Source organism: Prinia subflava, chromosome 13 (genome assembly GCF_021018805.1).
Source record: "Prinia subflava isolate CZ2003 ecotype Zambia chromosome 13, Cam_Psub_1.2, whole genome shotgun sequence".
In the NCBI taxonomy this organism is placed as follows: Eukaryota; Metazoa; Chordata; class Aves; order Passeriformes; family Cisticolidae; genus Prinia; species Prinia subflava.
Window position 1 is genome coordinate 14,742,790 of NC_086259.1, and position 24,853 is coordinate 14,767,642.

The following is a 24,853-nucleotide window of genomic DNA, read 5'->3' on the forward strand; positions in this document are numbered from 1 at the left end:
ATGTTAGGAAAAGGTTCCTCACGCAGAGGGTGGGCGGCCTTCGGAAAAAGCTCCCCAGGGAGGTGCTCACAATGCTGGGTCTGACAGAACTCACGGAACGCTTTCACAACGTCCTCAAGTGTAGCACGGGCCGCGACGGCTGCCCAGCGGTGTCAGGATGGCCGAGCGGTCTAAGGCGCTGCGTTCAGGTCGCAGTCTCCCCTGGAGGCGTGGGTTCGAATCCCACTTCTGACAACACTGACGTTTTTGCATTACGCTCGCCCATAATTGATTATTGAAAGCGAGCGTTCAGTTGCTTTTGAGCGCGCACGGTCGGTCGGTCGTGGTATTTTTTATTTTTTTTAAATTCACGCTCCCACCCGCCTTCGCCAGCTAAAAGCGGCCGCCGGGCGGCGCAAAAAGAGCTGTCAGAAGTGGGATTCGAACCCACGCCTCCAGGGGAGACTGCGACCTGAACGCAGCGCCTTAGACCGCTCGGCCATCCTGACCTGCCGCTGTACGCTATTTTACAGCCACGTCCCATGCCAGATGCCAGCCGAGCTGTCGTGTCCGGTCACTGCCGGGACACCCCGGGGACAGCCCCGGGTCCAGCCCTGTGTCCGCATTAACGACCTGCGTGACGGGGCCCGGGGCGTCCCGGGCACACGGCACCAAACTGGGAGCAGTGGCTGATAGTCCAGACGGTCCTGCTGCCACCCAGAGGGACCTGTGCCAGCCCGAGATACGGGCTGACAGAATTCTCCTGGAGTGGAGGGTGATGAGGCGCTACGCAGACCGCCCAGAGAAGCTGTGGCTGCCCCGTCCCTGGAAGTGTTCGAGGCCACGTTGGAGCAAGGCCAGGGTCTTGGAGCAATCTAGTCTAGTGGAATGTGTCCCTGCATGGTAGGAGGATGGAACGAGGTGCTTTAAGATCAACCCAAATCATTCCACGATTTTACAAGGAGACGCGTGTTGTCCCCCGCCCCCGCAGAGGAGCAACGCCAGGCATCAGGATGCGCCGGGGGCCACCAAATGTGAGCACCGAGCAGGACACGGCTGCACAGAAGGTTCGCGCTGAGCCGGGCTGCTCCAGGCAGAGCATCGCCAGGATACGGGGAGCGGGGCTGTCACGGCGGGGGCCGCCCTTTGCAGGCGGTACCCCGATACGGGGACACGGGCACACACCGGGAGCGCAGCGCGGCCCCGGGCGGAGGCGGGGGCAGCCGCGGGGCTCAGCCCGGCCGCCCCGGAGCCACCCGCGCCCCGCCCGCGGAGGGGCTGTCCCGGGGCCGTCCGGGGCTGTCCCGGGGCCGTCCCGGGGCCGGTGCCGGTATGGCGGGGCTGCCCGGCGCCGCGCGCGCCCGGAGCGCCTCCCCGAGCTCCCCCCCGGCCCTGGATGGCTCCTTCTTGCTCTCGCCGCTCGGGGGGCTGATGGGCGCCCAGGCCGTGAGTACCGGGGAGGGGGCGCGGCGGAGGGGGGAGGGCATCACCCGCTGTGGTGCTTTTCTTCAGCTGGTAACAGCCCGGGTTCTCTTTGGCTGCCATTCCGACCCCATCTCCTCTGTCTAACCCTAGTTAATCCTCAGCCCTAAGATAGTGCAGCCCCCTCTCTCCTCCTTCCCTCTGTAAAGCCAGAGGAGAAGTCGGATTCTTGTCCTCACACCCCTTGCCGGTTGTAACTCCGCTCAGTGCCGGGTGGTTCCCGGTGCCAGGCACCGGCTGATCCGCGCAGGCATCTCCGCAGGGCACGGCCGGTGTGTCGGCGGGTGTGTGAAGCCCGGGGACTCCAGGTGAGGTGTGCTGGGGTTGCTGGTGAGGCTCTCACACTCCCTGGAATACTCTCAGCTCTCCAGGTTGTCCTCCCAGGCTTTGGCGGCTGCTCTCAGAGGAGCCCAAGGGCCCTTGTACCGTCAGACCGAGCAGCAGCATCACCTTCCCATTGCTTCAGCATAGGAGGGAGCCACAATAATCTCCCGCTGGTGCCCTCCCCGGCACCGCGGGTGCCACACAAATGCACGGGGGTGGGTGTTCGTTCAGCTGCGTGCCGGGCCGCTTGTGACCTGCCCACGGTGCTGCCCCGCTGCGCGGGAGCCTGTTCGCTCGGCCCCTCTCCTCGGGGCAGCGCTGTGGGATGTGCCCTGAGCAGCCACTGTGAAACAGCTGGCACAGACCTGGCTCCTGGCTCCAGATTCCAGCCCCTGGGCATGGCTGAGCTGCTGGTAACATAGGGACAACGCTCAGGGAAGGGGCTGGGAAGGATGCTGCTGGGGGTGCCATGTAGGAGCATCAGGAAAGAAAGATGGAGGCAAGACCAGCAGCAGACACCTTTCAACTCTGCAGCTGGTCCCACCTCTGCAGCCCCTTGCTCAGGCCAGACTGTCAAACAGGCTCCTGCTTTCCCGTGCCAGCTGCCAGAGCAGGGCAGCTCACACGTGCCACCTCCCAGCCCTGCAGGAGCCCCCTCTCCATGTTTCTCCCCAGCACATATTTTGCGATCACGAGTGTTTGAAATGGATGTGACGGACAAGGAGGCATTGTCGGCGCAGCCGAGCTCCAGGGCGTTGGCAGGACAAAGGCTTTTGTGTTTCTTCCATGACAATAAGTGCTGCGGGCTTACACAGCGGCACGGCGGCTTTCCAAGGAGCCCTTCTCCTGCCGAGCCTGCCGCTGCTTTCCTGGAGTGGGGGGAACCCAAGCGCTGTTGGTGCTGGTGTGCCTGGGCTTGTGGGTGATGTTCTGTGCTCCTCCTGCAGGAACCAGCCCCTGAACACCCCCGTTTCACCCCACAGGTGCTTGGTTTGCTGGTGTGGTCTCTCATCGCCGCCACAACGTATCACCTCCACGCGGCATACGGCTGGGTGATGTTTGTGTCCCTCTTCTTCTGGATACTAACACTCCTTTTCTTCGTGACTTACCTCCTGCAGCTTCATCAGAAGTTCTACATGATCCCCTGGCCCCTCGTGGTGCGTAGCTGAGAGGGAGTGAGGGGGGATCCCAAGAGGGAAACATCTTGGTAAGATAGTCTGGGAAAGCTTCAGTCTCTTCTGGGCTGATGGAACCAAGTCCCCTGCACTTTGCACAGTGACATTGTTTCATTCTGCCCTTGAATTGCTTAGAAAATGCTTAAATCAAAGTCCTGTGTCAATCCAGAAAGCTACAGCCACCAACTGCTGCAGCTGTGGTGTCATCCAAAAACCTCCTGGCACAACCTGGGGAGCATTTAATGTGTTCCCCTGGGGAATGGGGAGGAATGTGAACCTGCGCCTTTTGCTCCTGCCTCACTCCAGCATGCACGAGGCCGAGCCCAGAGCTCAGCACCTCCTCTTTGCCTTCCCCAGCTGCTGATCTACAACGCTGTGGCCACCGTGCTGTACATCACCGCCTTCGTGACGTGCGCGGCCGCCGTGCAGCCGACGTCCTGGCGGCAGTGGGACTACAACCGCAGGGCGGCCGCCTCCGTGAGTACCGGCGGGCAGGGGAGGGCCGGGGGCCGGGGCAGCCGCCGTGGTCACGCGTGGGATGTGCTCCTCTTCCAGTTCTTCGCCTGTGTCACGATGATCACCTACGGGGTGAGCACCTTCTTCAGCTTCCGTGCCTGGAAGGGGCTGGGCAGCAACGCGGCCACCAGCCAAGTGACTGACCACGCGTAAGGAGTGCACGGCGAAGCCCAGCCACGGGCCACCCCGCACCAGCTTGTGCCAGGCTTGGTGGCTTGGAGCCTCGTGTGCCACCAGGGCTCGTTTTGGGACCAGCCTGTGCTGGCAGCAGTGGTCAGCACTGCTCACGTGGATGCTGCCCTGTGCTTTCTGATGATGCTTCCAGCTGACGTGCCCACAGCACAAACCACCGGCATCACCGCTGGGGGACACAGCTGGGGGACACAGCTCCTGCTCATCCCCAGGGGCCATCTGGATCCTCACTGGAGCAGCTCCACTCCAGGGGGGGCTCAGCCAATCTGGCACAGTCCAATACTAAAATTCACTAACCCAAGCCCAGGCTCCCCTCTCTGCTCATTCACAGCTACAGTGTAAGTAATGCAATTAACAGGATGCAGAAACAGTGGCAGAGCTGGAAGATGGGAAGTGAAGCAATGGAAGTGGTCATAGCTGCTCTTGTGTTGATTTCTAACAATTTGAATATAAATTTTATGCTTTAAATAAAAACATTCCTGAATCCAGCACTGGAGTCTGTCATGAGAAAATTTGTCTTGTGAGGAGGCAGCACATCCAGCCTGGTGGGGACAGTGGAGATGTCACTGCAGAGGTGGCTGCTCCCTCCCACTCCGTGTGGGTTTCAGCCCGTGTGGGCTATGGAAGGAACAAGTCCACAGGGTTCACCTCTCAGTGCTTTATGCACACACACGCTCGGAGTGTGCATCCAAGACCACAAGAATACAAACAAGGTGCCAAGGCTTTGATCACTCCCTCCTCCTGGCTCAGCACCACACACTCCTGAGTTCACCTCATTAACCAGGCAAGTCAACTTTGCCCATTAGCTGCAGGTCATTTTCAGAAATTACAATCAAGTCTGTGAAAGCTCTGGGAACACAGGCAGGATCAGCGCCTCAGGAGAGGGAAGAACCTTGCTACTCCCCCTGCAGAGTGCTGCAGACCACAAATTCACCTTTTATCTCTGTCAGAATGAGAAGTGACGCCCAGCCAGGCAGAGCAGCTTTTCCTTTCACACCCTCCTTGTACAAGTTAGTAAAAGTAGATTAAGTAAATTCAAAAACTGGTGCATGGTGAGCTGCACTGCAAATCTTACTGCATGCTCTGCATGGGCAAAGTTTTACCAGGTTGTCTGCAAAGGCAGGATCAGGACACAGAACTGAATTGATGGAAGGTGAGAACTGAAAAGGAATGGACACATGGCATTGGCCCATGACAGATCTGCCTTTATTTGGTTGCCAGTGAGTAAATCAAGGGTCAAATTTCCACAATTATGAATATATAGACATAAATATATATATATATAAATATAACAGGAACAGTAGGAAAATAAAAGAAAAAAATTAACAAGGGAGATCATGTTACTGAATTTCACAGTTAGAAATAGGTCTATTTAGAACAGGTCTAAATAAAAAGTTATAAACACTGATAAAAGACACGAGTCTCAGCCTTCCAAACTCTGACACAGTCCAATTTAATTTAGCATTTCTCCAGATTCAGCTGCATCACCAGGCAACTGAGTCTCCTGAACCTCCATCCCTCTGGGAAGGATGTGACCAAAGAAATGATGTGCTGTTCTTCTAAAGCAGACAATGGCTGATCAGCATGAATTCTGCCTTGGCACCTTGTAAAAAACTTCCCTGCACACACTGACTTCTCAGTTCAAACCACATCCCTGAGAACTGAGCATCTTTTACTGCCAGATGGCCACGCTGGATGGGATTGTGAGCAACCTGCTCCAGTGGAAGGTGTCCCTGCCCATGGCAGGGGGGTTGGAACTGGATGATTTCCAGTTAAGCAATGGTGCTGCAGGAACAGAAGGAATAAACTGTTCTCTGTGTTCAGCAGAGACAGGACAAAGAACAAGGAGCTCAAACTGCAGCTCAGGCACTTTACATCAGAGTGCAAAAGGCTCCCTGCAGCAGCAGCAGCAGCTGGGCACTGCAGAAAACTGCCCAAACCACAGGAGCTTCTAAGGAGATCCCAGCAGACATGTAAAGAGAAGTTTGGGTTGAGCTGGGGAAAGAAAGACTGCTTCTCACAGTCTCTTCCATCCATTTTGTAAAAGGGTATAAAAATTCCAGAAATCCTTTGATTTCACCCCCAGTCCCGGCCCTGCCCCACCGCACACCCACCCCCCTCAGAGCCGCGGTGGAGCCGAGTCCCCGCCCCTCTGCCCCGGAATCGCTGCCTCTCACCTCTGAAACGGGAATAGACCTAGCTTAAAATACAACAGCACTCCCTTCAGAATGACTTGTTTAATGGTTTAATGAAGTCACCACTAACGCAGTACTTAAGTCCAGACTTCGACCTTCTTTTTCCTAGAAACATGGGGAAAAAAAAGAAATCCGTGACTCCACGATGGCTTGGAGTAAGCATTTCAAAAAACGAAACAGGCAATGCATTATCTGCTGCATCAAACCAATATTAAATTACGTGTGATTAAATATTCAATTGAGCATCTGTGAGTGAATGTGAACCTGAGAAGACAGTGTAGGAATCCCTGGGGTGAGGGGGCAGAGTCCTGCTCCCTCCTGCTCGGGGATGCTGCTGCCCCAGGGATCTACTGAAATCTGGCTCGTTTGCCTCTCCAAGACCCCAACCTGCAAACCCCAAATGAAACCCCTCCTGCTGCTGATACATGCACTGCCTCTTTCTCTTCAGCCTGTCCCAATTTCCACAAAATTCACAGGGATGGGGAAGGGGCAGAGGCATAATCACAACTGTGCCTCTATTGCTCTTTGTCAAACAGGACTGGACCGACACTGATTTTCATTTTGCTAAGAAAAACCTAATCCAAAAATATTAGCATTTTTGATTATTTCTCCAGCTGGAACATAGAGGAGGAGAAAAGAAATGAAAGAGGCTTAAAAAGCTAATTTTGGATAGACTAGGAATAAAAAATAAAAGAAGATACTACAGAGTCAGAACGGCCAAGGTGGAAAGGGATCTCTGGAGGTCATCTGGGCCAAACCCCATGCTCAAGCACAGTCACAAGGACTGTGTCCACACAACTTTAGAATATCTCCAAGGATGGAGACTCCACAACCTCCCTGGGCAAGGAAGCTGTGACAGTGCTCAGAGACCATCACAGTGAAAAAGTGTTCCCTTCTGTTCATTTGGAAAACAATGTTCACAAATGCAGGAAATTCACAAAAGCAGGAAGAGCTGCTCCACATGCCAGCTTCATTCACGTTTTCTAGAAATTATTAAATGTTCAGTATGAGTTTAAAAAGCCACTCAGTGAAGTAATTTTTCTTTTGACTCTGTTACAGCCTTTGATTAAATACTGTGACCTACTGTAGTAACTTTTCCTTTGGCACTCTCAGGTGGAGCTACACAAAACCAAGAGCCATTGTGCCAATGAAAATAAACAATGTGATATACTCACAGCTCTGTATTCCAAGAACATTTCTTTGAAAGCCAGAAAGTCTGTAAATGTGAGCAGCAGATCAAATATATCACCTGGCATTTCATCTTTGTGTTGTCTACAGAGAAAAAGAAGTTAGGGAATGAGAAAATTGCGTGAGAAAAAATTGTAATTTTAAAATGATACAAGGTGAAAAAGGACAAGGAGAACAATATCAGTATTTAAACAAGAATGTTATTGCAGGTTATCATACAGCAAAAGTGCAGCCAAATGCAGTATTGCCAATCCAACTACATTAGGACATTTATCTAAATCTAAGACCTATGAGTATCATATCAGTCCTTGAAAACCAGACCTGTTTACTTATGAAACATTAAAAATTAAACAGATTAAATATTTTAAGATACTCAGTTCCCAGTTACACTTGATTTTCTTATTCAAGGAGAAAAACCAGTGATCTTTCAAAAACCAGCTCTTCAGGAAGCTGGTTAAGCTAAAATGACCCAATGCAAAAGCTGAACACAAAAACCAAACTCTTCTCTGAATGTTCCATAGGAAAATGGCAATAAAGGAATTTAACCACATGACTGCAACACCACCAGGCTACTGAGGAGCCTGGAAGAGATAAATAAGATCCAACCTGTCTGGCTTCAAAGTGACAAGAAATATGAAAATTCTCCAGTGCTCTCATTCTGATTTCCCTTTCTATCCCTTCAAACCCATGACAATTCAGAGATTTAGAGCAGCAGAACATGCTGAATGCAAGAAAAGTGGTCAGGCACTCCCTGCATGAACACTTTTTAAGTTAAAGTGGAACCATTATCTAAAGGGACAACAGCCAAACCTAAGCTTTAATCTAGATAAAAAGTACTGAGAGGCACATAAGCCACTCCTCAACCAGAAGCAAAGCAGAGACTTACTGCAATGACACTGTGAAAGCAACCATATCAAACCCACGGATCCGATCAAGCAACTTCTCTTCAATGTATTTCTCTACTAAAGAGATCTGAAAAAAACCCAGACAAACCACGGCAGTAAGATCACAACAGATTTCAGAAGCAGATTTCAAACAGCATCCTCACACTGACACCTTCTTGACACTCTGCATGATCCTTACTGGGCACAGCTGCAGGCTCCTCAGTGGGCGCTGCAGGTTCTGTTCTCACACCAGCCCTGAGGCACAGAGCTGAACATTTTTTGCTGGGGATCTTGGGGAGCTCAAACACTGACTATTTGTATGTAGTAACAAATGTTTTTCCAACATATTTAATGGTAGACTGGTCTAGTTTCTTGATTATGCTTTGCAAAAAGAATGTGATTGCATTATCCAATACAAGAAATAATACAACTGGAGAAGAAGGAACTTGGTTTGCACACATTAAACATATTATTTACTACAGCAATTGGCTAAATTTCCATTCAAAAGAGCTACACAACTTCCAAAATGTCTTCAGAAAATTTTGTGTGAAACAATGAGAAAGGAACCTAAAGCTTCAGAAAAAACTTTTCTTGCTCACAGACAATGGCTGTGCTTCTGAAGGAGACAGGAACATGCTGGGATCTGTTCCATGTAAGCTCAGTATTTATAAAGGGACAACTATATAAAAAAATACATATGAAAAATAGGAAAAGGTATCTTACATATTCATTAAAAATGTCCGTGTAGATGAGCTTGTTTTCTTCTGAGTCATCAAACTCCTGGTAGTGCTTCTCCAAAAAATTCCTCTGTATTAACTGGAAATCATCATCTGGGCCATAACAGAAAAGCAGCAGAGTTAAGAGTTCAGTCATTCTTTCTGTAACACAAACCCCACATTCACTGCTTCCTCTGCTCCCCTGCTGTAACCACAGAGCCCTGCACACGTGCAGAGTTCATCACATCAGCACCACAGCTGCTGCCAAACCTCCACTTCTGACCCAACTGTGAGAGGACACAGGCTGCTGGTGAAATATCACCAAAACAGTCCTCCTGCTTTACATTTATTTATAGTTATTTATTCTGAACCTCTTTCTGCTCGAGCTCTAAAGTCAGCAAAACATCTGTATTTTTTATTAAGTGAATACCTCTTCCCTACAAAATAAGTTTTTTTTCTTTGAATTTAAAAATATTAGTGAAACTCTCAGATTCAATTTTCAATTGCCAAAGAATTTTTTTCTAGTAATGGAAGAAAAAAAGAGTAAAAATAAACATGGTAGGTCACCATGGAATTCCACAGAACAGGTCCATTTCAACCAAAACCATTCCGTGATTCTGTGACCATCTTTGTGCTTTAGGGCTGGATACAAAGAAATAAAGTTCCTCATTCTTGCAGCTTTTAGTGCTGGAATAGAACCAACTTTCAGTCTGCAGCTCAGACACTTTATATCAGAGTGCAAAAGGCTCCCTGCAGCAGCAGCAGCAGCAGGGCACTGCAAAACACTGCCCAGACATGGTGGCTTCTAAGAAGATCCTGACAGACATGTCAAGAGAAGTTTGGGCAGAGCTGGGGAAGGGAAGGCTGCCTCTCACAGTCTCTTCCATAAAAATCCCAGAAAACTTTGATTTCTCTGTGAGAAGCATCTTTACTGCTTCTCTAAGAAGCAGTGTACTAGAGTGATGTGGAAAATAATTTTCAGGAGTCATAAGCACAGAGAAGAATTTTATGTCTATTTTTACAGCTCTACCAGGTTAGAGGTTCATGGTGAAGGAAAGCCTCCATGAAGCAGCCAGGAGCCCTCTATGATGGTTAATTAACAGAAGAGCAGCTGGCAACAGGTTTAGCAGCCCTGCTGTTGTCTGTACCTACTTGCAGACCTTACCCATTATGATATCCTCCAGATAGCCAACCACTGCATCAAACTCATCAGAAGTGGTGGAGCTGAAAGCAAAGGAAGACACGACTGCATAAGTATATATTTTGACCACAGCAGAAATTAAAGTTAAAATTAAAAAGTGTTAACAAAAGCCTAAGTAAAAATAAACCCAGTAATTACAAGATAACTGAAAAACTTCCTAGTTTCAACCTACAAAATAATCCATGGCAATGATGAGAAGACTGCTCCATGGAGATTCTCATCAGGCCTCTACTCTATTTCCTCCCAGTAAGGTGCCTAATTGCAAGAAAGAATAAATGTTGTTTTACTGGCATTACTGTCAAGGTAATTCTAGTTCTGGTGCAAAAGAATGTAAAGAGTGTAATTAGAACAGCAAATTAAACCTTTTCCAACCCACAAATCCCAGCTGCTGCCAGTTTCCCTTCTCTTTCCTGCACATGGTGATCACAGAACTACAGACACTCTAGAGAATATTTTGAAATATTTGGTCTTGTGGAATAACTTAAACTGAATGTATAAACAAGTATTACATAACTGAAGAAATGTAAATATTTTTATTATGCAAGAATCATCCTTATATAGTCCAAATAAATGGGATAATCTCCTAAGATTATTCTATCATGAGCAAATATTAAACACCATTATGGATCTGAATTCATCCAGGGAAGAAATCTTTGGTGCCAGCATAAGGAGTCTGGATCTATTATTGTGCAACTTGTTCAGACACAGTAAATAATCCACAGGATGTCTTTGTCATTCACAGCTCATCTTTAGTGGGAGATGAACTCTTCCTGTTTTTTCCAAGGGATGAAAGACAAACTTCTCTCACACATGAGGAAAAGAAGTCTCAAAGAAACAGGGACATTTGTCTTTAAGAAAAAACTCGCTTCGATCAGTGAAAGCACCATTTAAATTCAATTGAATGTCTCTTTCTCATCAGTAAACAGAGCAGGATAGCCCTTCAGACTAAGTTTTGAAAAGCTCAATAAAGTTGCTTTGCTATTAGAGAATACTCCGGTGAAATTAATCCCATAGTATTTTAGCCGACAATTTAACTAAAACCAGGCTCGCTCTGATCAGGAAAATTCAAGAGATCTTGGATTTAAAAAGGGGTCTGCTGAGCGAGCGATATCCTAGCGACAACACTCCTGCTCCGGGAGCGGAGCCACGGCCCGGGACAGCCCGCGAGAGGGCGGCACCGGGCCGGGAGCGGGGCTGGCACCCCGGGCACCCCACCGGGGCCCGGCGCTTCCCTTGGAGGCGCTGACCTTGCCAGGGATAATTTCCACTCTTTCTCCCCCTCCACAGAAATGCTACTGCTAGTTTTACAGCTTGTCCTAACAGCAACAGAAAAAGTGTTAATTTAAACCCTGGCTTAAGTCTGCGCAAGTAACAGAATTTTAACTGTTGCAAAATAACCCAGTTCCATCTCTGTATACAACACACGTGCATCCACACACCTACAGAGACACGAGCTCACCAGCCCTGGGGTTTAATTCCCTGCCCTGGCACGGGCGTGGTTCAGAGCCTGAGGCTGAAGGAGTTAAATCCGTTCATGACAGAGGCACAGTAACACCTCCCCTCCTGCCACAGCTCTTGGGAGAGGAGCAGGCACACACCTGTGCGGTGAAGCAGCGTCTCAGCATGTGCCAGTGTGGAATCTGGTGGAACTCACCGTGAATGGGCTGAGTTTCAGAAGGAGAGCACTCAAACACACAGGAAGAGTCTCCTCTCAGGATCAGACAACAGACACTCTTGGAAAGGAGAAATTCTGAATTTAAGATGAACCAGAAAAAGCAATTTCCAGCCTTACAAGGCTTGCTCTGATCCTTCAGCAGAGCTACCCAGTGCTACATTGACCACACTGATATTTAGTTTGACTTCACCTAAACTCTGCACTGATGTTATTCCCTCTTGCAGCTTTGCATTCTGCATCTTTGTTCTCCTGAGGCAGCATCTGCTACACAGCGTGGTGTAAATTCATTTGTGTAATTATATTCCTATCAAGGTACTTTAATTAGCAATTATCTTATTGAAAATCTGACACACGAGAACGTAGCATACTCACGTGGCCACACCCAAACTTTCTCCATCAGAAGTGTCCATTGCTCCTGCCTAGCCAGAGTGGAAGAGACAATCTGTATGTTTCAGCTGTAAGTGGTTATTTCTTCTTTTTGACCAAAGTGCTAAGGAATAACATGACTTAATGTTAATACAAATTCAATTGCTAAACTGCCATACATGTCCTAAAATGTAAATCGGGCGATAAATTTTAATTCTTAAACACAAGAATTGAAGCATCACATTTTTATAAAATTATTACTACTACTTTTCTATAATAACCTAAATAATCTAGAAACTTACTCTGCCTATTCAGAGAACAGGCTCAAAATGCAACCACTCCCTATAAAGGGGTTTTGGGCCACCTCTACATCTTTTCTCCTGAAACATCTCTGACTATTATAGAAGAAAAGGCAGACAAGATGAAGGCGCCCCCCTCGCTACAGTGTGTCCCAGACCAGGCTGGCAGGCCAGGCTTCGGGCAGCGATCCCAGGGGCTGTGTGTTGGCCGGGCGCTCGGCCCGGGGCTGTGAGCAGGTGCCGGCACAGGGCACACGGCCCCCGGCAATGGGAACCCAGCGCTTCCCGCGGCCCTCGGAGCAGTCCCGGGGCAGCACCGAGTGCGGCAGAGCTGAGCGCGCCCCTCGCCTCCCCATGCTCAGTCCCGGCGAGAGGGGGCAAAGCCCCAGGCACCCACCCCGCCTCACTCCCTCCCTGTCCGCAAAGGGACCCGGGGCAGCGGGCCATCACCCTCCCTCTCTCCACAAAGGGCCCCGGCAGCAGCAGCCCCGTTCCCCCGCGGCCCCGCGCCCCTCTCCCGCCGCCGTGACCGCGGCCCCGGGCCCCGCGCCCCGCCCGCACCCACCGCCCTCAGGCCGGCGCGCAGCCCCCTCCCCTCGCGCCGTCTCCTGGGGAACGCGCTCTTCCGCCCCGCCCGCAGCCAATCACAGCGCGGCTCCGCCCCGCTGGGCCCGCCCCCGGCCCGCCCGCCCAATCAGAGCGCGGCGGGGGCCGCGCGGGAGGGCGGGGCCGGCGCCATGGCGGGCCGGGGAGCGGGTCCTGCACCGGGCCGGCTGCGGGCCTGAGGCGGGGGCCGGGAGACAGCGCTGTTTGCTTGTTAATGGCGTTGGTAAAGCGGGTTTCCCCTCAGAGAGCAGAGCTCCGAGGGTTAGGGGTAGCCCCCAGCTGCTGCAGCCCAGCGACCAGCGCGATGACCTGGGCCCCCGCGGCACGAGTGTCCCACCCGAGCGCATAGCTACAGCTCGGTCTCAGGCGAAAAGGAATTAAAGAACAACAAACAGCCTTCAAGATGTTTTTATTGTTGAATGGACAACGTTGCTACAATTCATCTCCCCCTGTGAGGGCCTGTGGAGTCACCACCTCCCCTCCCTGTCCCCGCAGCCCTGGGGTGCAGGGGGCGAGGCTGGCACCGCAGCGGCCGTGGGGGCTCCAGCCTGACAGAAAGCCGGCAGTGCACAGTCTTTCCCTTTATGAAATGAACAGGACAGTTCTCTGCAACACAGCTCCCGCCTCTGCCCAGCACCAGCTGCATGGAAGACGGTCTGGGGCAAAATTTTCCAAAGCATTCACGTATTTTCCACATAAAGAACTTGGACGCTTAGTCCCGTGTCCACAAAGGCAGCGAGGGCCTTAGGTCACCTGCACTCCAAGGGGACAGCAGATGCCTAGAAGCCATTGTGGACTTGGGCCTGAAGACCTTAATCTCATACAGCAGTTGATACAAATTAGGAGTCCCAGGCACTTCTGAAAATTTTACCTCAGTTAATCCTGGCCAGGGAAACCAAAGCCCTGAAATTACTAGACTCTATTAAGGCAGAGTTCAAAATGGTTCTGTCCCACCTCTTCCCTAAAGTATGATTTGGGACTTTGTACCTTAGGGATAAAAACTCCTCATTGCATTTGGAAGCGCTTTAAATTTCAGGTGATTCTGAATTTCTAACACCCTTGTGGCAGTGATGACGGTCACATTTGCTCATTGAACACCGAGCTGGAAAGGACTCGGCCCTGACTGAAAACAAGGATACAGCAAAACATTGTGAAGTACAGTCAGCGAGGAAATGAGATCCCTGTGGCACAGATTTGCCAGTCTGACTTTAATCAAACCAGGCACCCAAAGTGGAAGAGAATCCACATTTTAGCAAAAACACTAACTAGCAATCTGCTGCTGAAGTCAGTCTACATTGGGACTAAAGTCAACGTGAAAATGATGGACAGAACTTTCCTAATTCACACATCTCTGGATGAGGTTCAGCACCCTTGAGTTAGCAAAGGCAGAAGGTGAAAGGAGTTGCTAGAGAGCTGGGTTCTAGGACCTGTGTGCAGAGCTCTCAGCTCCTGCTGAGGTCTGTAGGAAGCCAGAGTGCTCAACAGGAAGAAGCAGCCTCAGCTCTGCTTTGTCAGTACTTCATAGTACAATAAAGATAATAAATGATTTTAAAAATAAACTACATCACATCATGAGAATTCACTACAACAGCCTCTGCTGCTGAATCATTGCTGAGAAGTGGGATGGTTTTGGTGTAAATTGTGTGTGAATTAGTAAAGTTCTTCTATACAGACAGATATTTTTAAAAAATCAACCAGTGCAAGACTTGGAAGAGACCGAGTCATATCCTCAGTTGGTGCAAACTAAGCAGAACCCCACCGATTTTTGTGCTACTTCACTGACACCAGCTGTGAACCCTGATTCCTTGTAGAAACCTAGTAAAACTCAAGAGCTGCCTACTGAAGTGCATCTTTGACATACAAACATCACAAATGTGTAATTAAAGTGGAGCAGAGATTCCCACTGCATGACCAAAAATAGGAATTGTGGCCCCAAACCTGCTCAGAGCAGGACTGACACGTGGCAAGCAAGGTGCATTTTTAAGGAGTTAAGAATAAGACTGAAATTGCTATCCAAATAACCTTGTTTTAAATAAACTGGTCCAGAATTCTCTTCTAATATTGTAAGGTATATTCACTTTGGAAAAATTGAGCTAACTTTCAAAAACAACACTGATTAAAAAAGATGTTTGATGATACCTTAAAAAATACCCAGAATATCAAATCAATTCCAGTCCAGCATTATAATTAGTTAAGAATACCTCCCGAAAATTATAACCTCACAAAAAAATGTGGGTACTGAAGTTAAAAGCATCAGAAACATTATGTACTTGAAAATACCACTGATCTTTTAACGTTTAAAAACAAATCAGAACATTCTTTGGAATCACCAAGTTATTAAAACCTGTGAGTTTCTCTACAGTCTCCACACTGTCTTCTCAAATCAGTCTGTGTTACAGATTCAGTCTTTGAGCAGTTTAATATCGGAAAATACAGAGTCTCTGACCAGCAGGAGGCTACATTAAACAGGAAAACATTGGCATTCTCTTTTTAGTACTGACTTCTGCCAAAAATAGAGACTTTCGAGCACAAGCCAGCACGGCCCTGTTTTAGGAAATACTTATGTTCTCTTCTCTGCTAAAATGCATTGTATGTGTACTTCCAGTGCAAATTTTTTCAGCACTTTGCGACAGGCGAGAAGGAAAAGGGGAAGAAGAGACAACTCCCTCTGCTCTTGCTCGGAGGAACCAATAGCCAGAGCTCCTGACTGCTGAAACCAGCTCCCATCGCTGGCAGCTGGGAAGAGCTTATTAAAGATTTCGGTTTTAAGATGAACAAATTACAGGTTAGCATGAAATCTGGCCGTGGCTATGGTTCTATGTGCATAAAGACTGGTTAGAGATGCTTTCCCCTTTCAGTATTGGTTGGAGTTCATTAAAAACAAGTCTGTGGTCTTTCTCCACGTGTGTCATGAAATGTGAGAGATCTGTCTGACTCGGGTTTGTATTTCCTGTCGACACAAAGGGCAGGTCTCCAATTGCAAGGCACACTCCATGCACAGGTCACTGAAGGAGAAGAAAAAACAGTTAAAGCCTGCTTTTACAGTACGAAAAACTAATCAACAACAACAAAATAATACGAGCACTAAGCAGGTTAGTCAGCCTGCCAGAGGCACAGTCAAGATAAGTCCCTCAGTGTGGAGATTAGGCATGGCAAGTCAGGTGTTGTGGATCCATTTAGAGGCTTTGAGAGGAGCTCCTGCTGCTCTCCATCTCCCAGAGCTGCAGCTGCTCCTGCAGTTGGTCCCACTTCCCTGTGCTCATTAATCCGAGCACTCACTCTGGTCTGGAGAACAGCAGCCCCAGTGCCCTGCAGCGATTTCTCCACTTCTTGTTGGCACAAACCAGGCACATCTCTTTTTAACTTCCCAGTATCTGGACACACGGCAAGACTCCTTCCATGAATGCTCTAAAACTCTATGGAACTGGACTTAACTGGATTAATTTCCTAGCAGGCTGCTTAAAGGCAGGAAAGTGCTATTATGGTATAACTCATACCGCTGTCTCATTTTTAGCTTTTAGAGGAATTTGTGAGGCAATCCATTTGTCGAACATTTAATGAGTATATGATGAATTTTCTGCTCTCCTCACGTGATCTGGATTTCACAGCACCAGTATCAAGTACTAATCAGGAAAGCCTTTGACATCAGGGAAATGAGACTCAGCCCAGGGCAGCACACAGATGCAGCCTCTGTACTTCTCCAGATAAACACACAATTAGGGTTTCAATCTGCTCAGGTCTAGGATGAGGGGAATAGGGAGAATACTGTGTTTAACCTCAACACATCACATCCTTAAAAGGAAAGAAGGAAGGTTATTTCCTTTATCCTGAGGAGTCAATCAAGATGAGCAGGGACTGCATATGGCCTCATCTAAGCTGAACATCACACACACATTTTCTTATTTCTTTGGATTTGGGTTTTTTTTAAGTTTTACCTGTGTCCACACGGCCTGAGTTCTGTGTCTGCCACCTCATCACAGCAAAGTGTGCAGCAGTTCTCTCTGATACTCACTTGCTTCAGCAAAGCCAGGCGCCTGTGTCTGAAGGGAGAGAGAGAGACCCCCCAAAATTAGTTTGACTCCAAGCAATAGATTCAAAACTATCCTGAGAATTGCATCAAAGTCAATGTAACACTTGTAGCAGTACTACACCACACTGCTGATAAACATCGATCACAACTGCCCACAAAAAAAAAAGCTTAACACACCCAGAGACCTGCAAAGCAGACTGATTCCCTATTCTGGTCTGTCAGAAAGGGACAAAGAGGGGATTAAATAACAATTCTCCCTAGTTCCCTTTAAGCTGAACACTTAAAGAAATTGTTCTTCTATACCTAGGAACTTCTAGGAGTTAAGAAAAAAGAACTCCAAATAAATAAACCTCACAAATCCATGTATCAACAATACACAGAAATCCTATAATGCTCTAACAGGGTTTAAAAGAATAAAACCTGCAAATTAAATCAACATCCCAGTATGGCAACAGCCACAAGGGAGAGCAAATAGGTAAAAATCCCTCATTTGAACACACACAACACCCATCACAACTGTTCAAGGGCAGGGTGATGTGTCTTGCCCCAACACCAGATGCACTAAATTCAGCACAACTCTGCAAGAGTTTAGGTTAAATCCTGTGATGGATAATTAGGATCCACTCATACAGGCCTTTGCCTTATCTCCTATCACATTTCAGATGAATCAAAGCTATCTTTTAATTTAGGATTGGCTTATCATTTCCAAGCAGTCCAGGCTGTAGGGCAGGGATGATCTTTGTTTACACAAAGAACAACAGTGTCCAACCTTGAATGGAGCCTTTCAGTGCTATTGCATAACAAGGAGCCTGTAACACAGGAGGCCAAGTTTCACCAGTCAGGCATCAATGGGAAACCAGTTTCTCCCAGTTTGTCTCTCTTCTTTTGGCACAATCATGTAACAGCTCTCAGAGCTATTGCCTGAACTTTGCAAGAGCCGTGCCAGAACGACATCAACTCCACCTGAGCATCAGCCAGAAACTACAAACCTCAGGATCAGGACAATTTCAAGACTTTAAATCATTCAGCACCTCCATGCTGCCAGCACCACAAATTAGGTCAATTTTAAATAGGACATCTTTTTTAAATAACACTATACTGCCTCAATCAACCTAATAAACCTTAGATGGCAGAAGGTACTTCTACTAAAACAGCCTACTGTGTGTGCTACTAGTTAATATTAATTTATCTTAATATTACAAAATATATTTTAATTTAATGGATTTTGGTTGCATATCTCCTGCCTTACTGATGAAATTACACTGGAACCTATTGTCTCATCCTTTTAGAAGAGGAAACTATGAAAGTATGACCCCATAAGAAATTAATTTTGCTGAGTACAAGGCAAGACTTTGCAATTCAAAATATAAAACATTTTATTTCTCTGTATGCAAATACATAAGGCAGGAGGATTACCTGGGCAAAATGATTTTCTCTTCTGCTGTCAGAAAAGCATGATCATTGAAGGTACTAAACTTCATTGGTGGTGGGTACTTGAAAGGTTTCGCCCCAAAGTTGAACTCACATTGTTGATAGGACATGAAACTTGCTGCAGCAAAAAACCCCGATCTGCAACATGATGAACAAGGATTTTAGAAGGACTTTATTATTTAAGAGAGAACTTTCAGACATTTCAGACATGTTACTATTACCATTTGAAAATATACCCTGAGACAGAGAAGTTGAATACCAGTGTTTTGCAGCTAACTGGGAGAGCATCAAGTTGCAGCTGCACATACTTACCTTGTCTAGTTCTCCACTCTTGAATTTACTATCAGGATTTATCTGAATTTCTTACTGAGTCAGCCAATAAAGGCTGCCTACTGTACAACTAGGATTAGTCACACTTTTAAAACCCCAACTATCACCTCTCAAATTTACTGGAAGGGACAAAGTTCAGTAATACCCCAAGTTCTAACAACTACTCAAGTTTATCAATTCCATACTCAAAGAACAGAGCACTAAAAGCTGAAGAAAGAAGATACTCAGCAACTCTTTAAACTGAACTAGTCTCTGCCTGCATCTTGAACTTTATTTTGAGGAGAAAACATGGATGAAATTACTAGCCAGGTAGGAATAACTGACACAGTACTGTAATGTTTAATTAAGCTGCATAGGAAGCTGCTTTCTCAAGTACTACACCAGTTTATCTTTTCTGTAGCAAAAGGCTGAACTTCCCTGTGAGAGTTAGAGGAGTTCACCATGTGTTAATTTTAACAACAGTTGGCAAAATAAGCCCAACACCTGCCTGCAATGCTACCAAGAGACATCCTCTGATGAATATTCAATGTGCGGCTCCAGGAGCTGGCCCCAGTGAATGGCAGTCAATTAACAAGCCCTCTCCAACATGTACAAGATAGGCTTTATTTTTATATATATTATTATATATTTATTTTAAGATAAATTCCTCAGGCACCAGGAAATTGTTCATGTTTGCTGCAGCCTCATTCCATTTTAATGCTATGCTAATTTGACAGTATAAAACACTGAGCTGAACATACCTTTGGGAAGCCAAAACTATTTTTTTGGGACTCTGAAATCCACCTGTAAAATTATATCCTTCTTACTGATTTCTATGCAACTTTCCATGGGGAAACTTGCTTAATGATGGCTTCAGGTAAGTAAATATGAATTTACATCTCAAATTGAAGACTCTTCATATAATTAAAGCAATTATCCACAGAGGTCATGTCCTTCCAAATGAGCAGATACTTACACAGCAGATGAAAATACTTGCTTCTCAGCAGGAAGCTGGTTTCCATTTAAATAGAAGATCATTTGCTTTTCTTGCAAGTCTAGTAGAAATCCTATTGTGTCTCCTAACATGCAAAACAAAAATAATTTAAAGATTTCATTGCTGTTAAATGCCAACCACTGAAACAGTTACTGTTTCAAGTATCACATATGTCACTGTGAGTTGTCTTACTTAAAAGGAACTGTTTGCCAAAGCACAAAAGAAGAAACAATGATACAGACAGTAACTAAAAGAAAACCAAAACAAACCAACCCAAACCAAAACCAAAACACCCAGGAGAAAATAGTAAAAAAAAAAAAAGTATTTTAGTCTGCCAGAGCATTAATACTACACAGTTGTAGAAGTATTGCAGAATATTTGCCAAAGCCAGAAGAAAGCTGCACTCTGTCACTCCTTGGCTATTTTACACCTGCTGAAAATAGACTTTAGCAAGTGGGTGTTCTGAGAAGAAATTTCTAATATGCTTGTGCTATTTATTTTTAAGAGGTGTTTTAATTTAGCCATCCTTGGGGGAAAATTTTAATAGAAGAGAAGGCGGCACAGTTCACACAAGCATGGCATGCACAGAATCCTACCAAGATTTCAAAGCTGAGATCAAGAACAGAACTTTGCTGTCCAAGTAGTTATCCAAGAATTTAAAGTAAGCAAGACAGTGCAACTCCTCCTTAAAAAAGAAAAAAAAAAAAGTCTAATTCAGAGATCAAGGTTTTTTTCCCCCTTCTCTAAAACAAGTCTTTCAACTCAGAAAGGAAGATTTCAACCCTGTTGTGTACGACTACAAACAAGTGGAAAAAATCTAGTGATTAAATGTCCAATGTTAATTGATGCTATGATTTTCAGTATGCATTTGAAAAGAAAAAGTGTTTTACAACAGGAGTCTCTTTACACAGATTGGGGAACAAGACTGTAGTGCCCACTGTGCTCACTTAAATCACTCTTAAACACACAGTAATTATTAAACCTTCACAATCATCAGAATTAGGCAGTAACTGCTTTGCTCACTCCTATGAACAGACACCTGCAAGGGGAAAAAATCCTGTGCAGAAAGGCAGTTAGGCTAAAGAGCAGAAGACAGACTGGATACCTTCTTTCCAGCAGGGATGGGAATGTGGTTTACTTCTGGCGTTGTACCAGATCAGCTGCCGGCAGCCATCGTACGCGCAGGAGTATTCGTCGTCCCCGATGCCGTAACCTTCCTGGGGACACAGAGCAGAACCCTGCAGCCTGCAGCCACTCCTCACAGAGGGGCTCAAGCTGCTTTCAGTCACCCAAAACACTCTTCCACGAGCAGGAAGGGTTTCTTTCTCTCTCCCCCATGAACTAGTTTTAGTTCCATTTTCACATCAAAAGGGGATTTGTTGGGGTGAGGAGGAAGGGAGAAGGGGATATTGTTGCCCAAGTGTCTTCCATTCTGTGACCTCAAATCACTCCTGTCTGTTAAAAGTATTTAAAAATCAGAAGGCTAGCACCCAAATAGGTGAAATTTTTGCATCTTAAAATGTCACCACAGAATAACAACCACTCTCTTATCTTGAAGTCCCAGTACCAAACTTGTGATGTCTTCCCCACAAGATATCCATGTGCCACCAGAACCCACAGTGCACCAAGAGAACAAACACACAGCCCCCTTCACCTAATTTATTGCACAGTTTCCCTTTCACTGCCAGCCTCCCTCAAATTGTGAAAACATTATCAAGTGATAATCCTAAGGTCCAAACACAAAACTGAAGAGTTTCAGAGTGGGAGAAAAATCTGTCACATAGCATGAAGCCCAAAAGGATTATGGAAGGTCAGTAACTTCCTTGTGCTCAGCATGGTTTGTCTGGAGTGCAAATACCAGACAGCTCTGATTACACAAGCCTCCAGTGTCCCGAATTAAAGCTAAGCCCAGCTAATGGGTGTTTAATGTCATATTTAGGACTAGTCTTTTTGTTACAGATGCTGTAAATAAAGAGCATATGGCTTCTGAGGCCTGTGTTTGTGACACACCCAGAGGATAATACCCTTGGATTTCAGGCACACACCTGATGAACTTAAATAACAGCAGCATTTGGCCACCAGCAAAACAGCTGCAGCAACAGAAAAACCATCCTACTGTGACATCTCCCATTTTCATACCTTGTACAGGACACACAGAAAAAGGCACAAACACCAAGCTCCTTAACAGTAAGTGGGAAAAAAAATCTTTTAAGCCTCTTAGCAGTCTAAAGGCAGACACATGGCCTTTTATTTCCAACAGTTTCTGTTACATTCAGTGTCTACAAGGACTGTGCTCAGCACATGTCTGCAAGGTATTTTTGTATGGTTGGTGTTTTTTGATTTTGTGTTTAGTTTGTAACTTTTTTTTACTTAAATCACACTTCAATTCCATGCTAAAAATGTGGGACTGGATTTTGGATGTGACAGTTTTTGGACATGTTATACATCAGCAGAAGACAATGCTATTTCCATGAATAATTAGAAGAAATGGAACAAAACCTCTGAACTCAGAGGAATACCTAAGTTAAATGGTGAGAGATGCTATTCTTGCATTCCCATTGGGTTTCTTGCCACTGATGTTTGTTTAATCTCCTTAATTTATCTCATACCCCCACAATCAATATTTCCTCACATGTATTTGGCCTATCTTCATATTAGCTTCTGTATTTGACTCAGCTGTAGAATGACTTTTTCTATAATAATCAGAAATGAGCAGTTTTAACTGCTTACCTCTACATTAAACAATTCTTTTCCTAAAATAATTTCTAAGTAGGAACAGAAAGCTATGCAATTACAACAGTAAAGAAGGGCTTCAGGTGAGTTTCTCACTCAAGCTTAGCCAGTAGAAGTGTCAACTTAAAATCCCAGCTCTGTTTCCATTCTCAGCACTAGGCTAGGCCTTAAATTTTATCCTAAAATTCCAGCTTGCACTTTAATTAACTTTAATGGTCATTTGGAAGGCTGATAACATAAGAAATTAACTCTAAGATGAGGTAGAAAAGTTTTTTGGGTAGTAATCATTAGTTTCTTATTATGGAAATACTGAAACAAATTATACAGTAGCATAAAGAGTATACAAAGTTTCTAACAGTCATGCAGAATTATCACAAAGATTTAAGAAGAAAGAAGACTTAGTGGCATCTCCATGATGATTGACTATGTTTGGACTTCATGTGCAAGTGGCACATTTTGCTTTCATGTTAGCAAGAACATAATCTTACAAGTAAATACTAGGAAGAAGAATACTTAGAACTTAAGAATAAGATCCACAATTATCTGGATGAGAAACACAGTAAAGCAAGTTATAAAATAAGACAGAAGACTTATTCTGTAATCTCAGGGAAAGGCAAGAAGGTAGAGGGCTTATTCTTTTTGTAATCCTTATTTTTAATTAAAAAGAAGCTTTTGCATTCTAAGACTGTCCCATACTGCTGCTACCAGCAAGTCTAATGATACCATCTTATCCCAGAGTGAATTAGAGTTATTTCCCTTGTGAAAGTTAATTTAATAGGAAACTGTGTTAAAGACGTTGATGAAATGGCTGCTTGGTCACCTGTGCAAAGGACAGTGTATGAGAAACTGCTGCTCCTAGTGACTCATTGCTTGCTTCCAAAAACTTAAAACTTCCAAAAACAGTAACTACTGTTATCTAAAGAATTTCCAAGAGATTATGCTACAGGAAATAAGTTCCCCATAGCTTCCAGACAACAGCCAGCAGATTACAAGCTGTCTGTGCTGCAGCTTTGCCTGACTTAAGTGAACACAGTCTGCAGCAATAACAACTGACTTCTCTTGTACCACCACATTCAGCAAAACCAGCTCTTCATGGACACAGAAAAATTGAAGGAAACAAGCAAGTGCTCAGTTATGACCACAGAACAACCAGAGCTGTTTTCACAGATGTTGTAAGAAGGAAAATACTGACATTACATCACCAGCTGGATGACATTACAGGTACTCACATGGTTGAGAAATTTGCTGTCTTTGGTTGCCCATCCTATCTGCATCACTCCTGAAGTAATGACTGTAACTTCATAGTACCAGACTCCAGAATCCACACAGAACGTGCACCTCACGCTTTCAAAGGACGAGGCATCACATCGTGCCTACCAAAACCAAACAAATTCAAATTTAGCTTTCAAACAAACACCTTTCTTCCCTGCATCAAGTTTCTTGCATATAAGAACGCACCAACATAATTTTAGAGGCATTTTGGACAAAGTGACCTCTCTTTATAGCAGTAGTTGTCACACAAACTAGTGAGTAGGCAAGACTGAAAATTGTTCAGTGGTTAAGCCACAGGAAAAAAAGAAAAAAACAACTTAGAAAGTTGACAAAGAATTTAAGATTAAAAGACTAAGACAGGAAAACCTACATAATTGGTTGTTAACTGATTCCTGGTAGGAAGGACAAGGAGGCATTCAATGTTAATTCATGAAAATTCTTCTCTAAGTAGTCAAACAAGTTTTTAGAAGGAGTTAGAGAAGAAGGAAAAAAACCCACGTGGCTGAGACAACAGTCTGACTGCTGTGAGCTTTTCAAGATGAGACAGGACAAACAACAGAATGGCATTTTAACTAGAACTGTTCACAAAGTCAGTGAAAAGTCATCTGACTCTTAGAAATCCTCCTCACTTCTCTGAAGTTTTGGGGCACAGGCCTTACTTTAGTGTGAACATTTCCACAATTGAGATCAGGGTAGTATGTTACAACCCATTGATGACAAAGCAAGTTTTCTGTACAAAGCTGGCAGACAGCATGGATTCATTCTACAAAATCACAGGAGCAAGTGCAAAGCAAAACCTGCCTTTTTCTTCAGCCTCTTTTTCAGGTTGAAAACATGAAACAATTTCCTACCTCTAATCCATGTGGTGAGATCTTCAGGTATTCACTGACATCGTTACTGTTCAGCATAGCCCTAATGTTGGTCAAGTCAACCTTCTCATATGTAAACTGCCTGCCTTCTTTTAAAACTGAAAAAAAAAATCCCAACCAGTGTTAGTTATCACTGCTGTAAAATTTGATTTTAAAGATTTTCTACAATGATAATCTCTCTAGGATCCAGGTAGTTTTTGGTATAACTGAATGTAACACTGAGATTTTGCCTGCATGAAAACAGCTTCCAATACAGTGTGTGTTAAAAAGCCTGCAAAAATGAAAGCATGACCTGTGCCTCTGACTAGAGCTCCCAAAATCTAATTAGTACTTGCAGGAAACCCACAGGCAAATGGAAGGCATCCAAGTTCACACCAAGATGCCACTGTTTCAGGATTTACCATTGTATTTGTATAT

At 45.6% G+C, this 24,853-nt stretch overlaps 3 protein-coding genes and 2 non-coding genes across 8 annotated transcripts in view; 2 read left to right on the forward strand and 3 right to left on the reverse strand.

Moving 5' to 3' along the window:
• Window positions 1-151: 151 nt before the first annotated feature.
• TRNAL-CAG (transfer RNA leucine (anticodon CAG)) lies at window positions 152-234 on the forward strand. The gene has a single exon. It is a non-coding gene; the product is annotated as a tRNA-Leu (tRNA).
• A 171-nt stretch (window positions 235-405) lies between these two features.
• TRNAL-CAG (transfer RNA leucine (anticodon CAG)) lies at window positions 406-488 on the reverse strand. The gene has a single exon. It is a non-coding gene; the product is annotated as a tRNA-Leu (tRNA).
• A 704-nt stretch (window positions 489-1,192) lies between these two features.
• PLLP (plasmolipin) lies at window positions 1,193-4,156 on the forward strand. The gene is made up of 4 exons (XM_063410588.1): window positions 1,193-1,425; window positions 2,769-2,942; window positions 3,318-3,437; window positions 3,516-4,156. Exons 1-4 carry the CDS (start codon window positions 1,312-1,314, stop codon window positions 3,627-3,629), a joined length of 522 nt encoding a protein of 173 aa, XP_063266658.1. The 5' UTR covers window positions 1,193-1,311; the 3' UTR covers window positions 3,630-4,156.
• Window positions 4,157-4,852: 696 nt separating this feature from the next.
• Window positions 4,853-12,822, reverse strand: ARL2BP (ADP ribosylation factor like GTPase 2 binding protein). The gene is made up of 7 exons (XM_063410891.1): window positions 12,758-12,822; window positions 11,900-12,017; window positions 9,817-9,875; window positions 8,659-8,765; window positions 7,938-8,023; window positions 7,039-7,135; window positions 4,853-5,968 (listed from the first exon to the last, which is right to left on the reverse strand). The coding sequence occupies exons 2-7, from the start codon at window positions 11,935-11,937 to the stop codon at window positions 5,906-5,908; spliced, it is 450 nt and encodes a 149-aa protein (XP_063266961.1). The 5' UTR covers window positions 11,938-12,017; window positions 12,758-12,822; the 3' UTR covers window positions 4,853-5,905.
• A 2,144-nt stretch (window positions 12,823-14,966) lies between these two features.
• The window catches only part of RSPRY1 (ring finger and SPRY domain containing 1), a 33,265-nt gene continuing 23,378 nt past the window's right edge, over window positions 14,967-24,853 (reverse strand). For all 4 annotated transcript variants that reach the window (XM_063410692.1, XM_063410691.1, XM_063410694.1 and 1 more), the window contains 7 exons: window positions 24,419-24,534; window positions 23,525-23,668; window positions 20,668-20,779; window positions 19,545-19,647; window positions 18,245-18,397; window positions 16,734-16,838; window positions 14,967-15,803 (listed from right to left, as the gene is read on the reverse strand). In XM_063410692.1, coding sequence (XP_063266762.1) covers window positions 15,707-15,803; window positions 16,734-16,838; window positions 18,245-18,397; window positions 19,545-19,647; window positions 20,668-20,779; window positions 23,525-23,668; window positions 24,419-24,534 — 830 coding nt within the window. In that variant the 3' untranslated portion in view covers window positions 14,967-15,706. The remainder of the gene's footprint in view (window positions 15,804-16,733; window positions 16,839-18,244; window positions 18,398-19,544; window positions 19,648-20,667; window positions 20,780-23,524; window positions 23,669-24,418; window positions 24,535-24,853) is intronic.

Bases quoted from the DNA above. Each gene is read 5' to 3' on its own strand.
- PLLP (XM_063410588.1), top strand. From the start codon at position 1,312: ATGGCGGGGCTGCCCGGCGCCGCGCGCGCCCGGAGCGCCTCCCCGAGC. The intron at 2,943-3,317 runs GTGCGTAGCTGA...TGCCTTCCCCAG, and splicing joins TGATCCCCTGGCCCCTCGTG to CTGCTGATCTACAACGCTGT. The intron at 3,438-3,515 runs GTGAGTACCGGC...CTCCTCTTCCAG, and splicing joins ACCGCAGGGCGGCCGCCTCC to TTCTTCGCCTGTGTCACGAT.
- ARL2BP (XM_063410891.1), bottom strand. From the start codon at position 11,937: ATGGACACTTCTGATGGAGAAAGTTTGGGTGTGGCCAC. The intron at 9,876-11,899 runs GTGAGTATGCTA...CTTTGCTTTCAG, and splicing joins GAAAGTTTGGGTGTGGCCAC to CTCCACCACTTCTGATGAGT. The intron at 5,969-7,038 runs GTGAGTATATCA...CCATGTTTCTAG, and splicing joins TGTTCTTGGAATACAGAGCT to GAAAAAGAAGGTCGAAGTCT.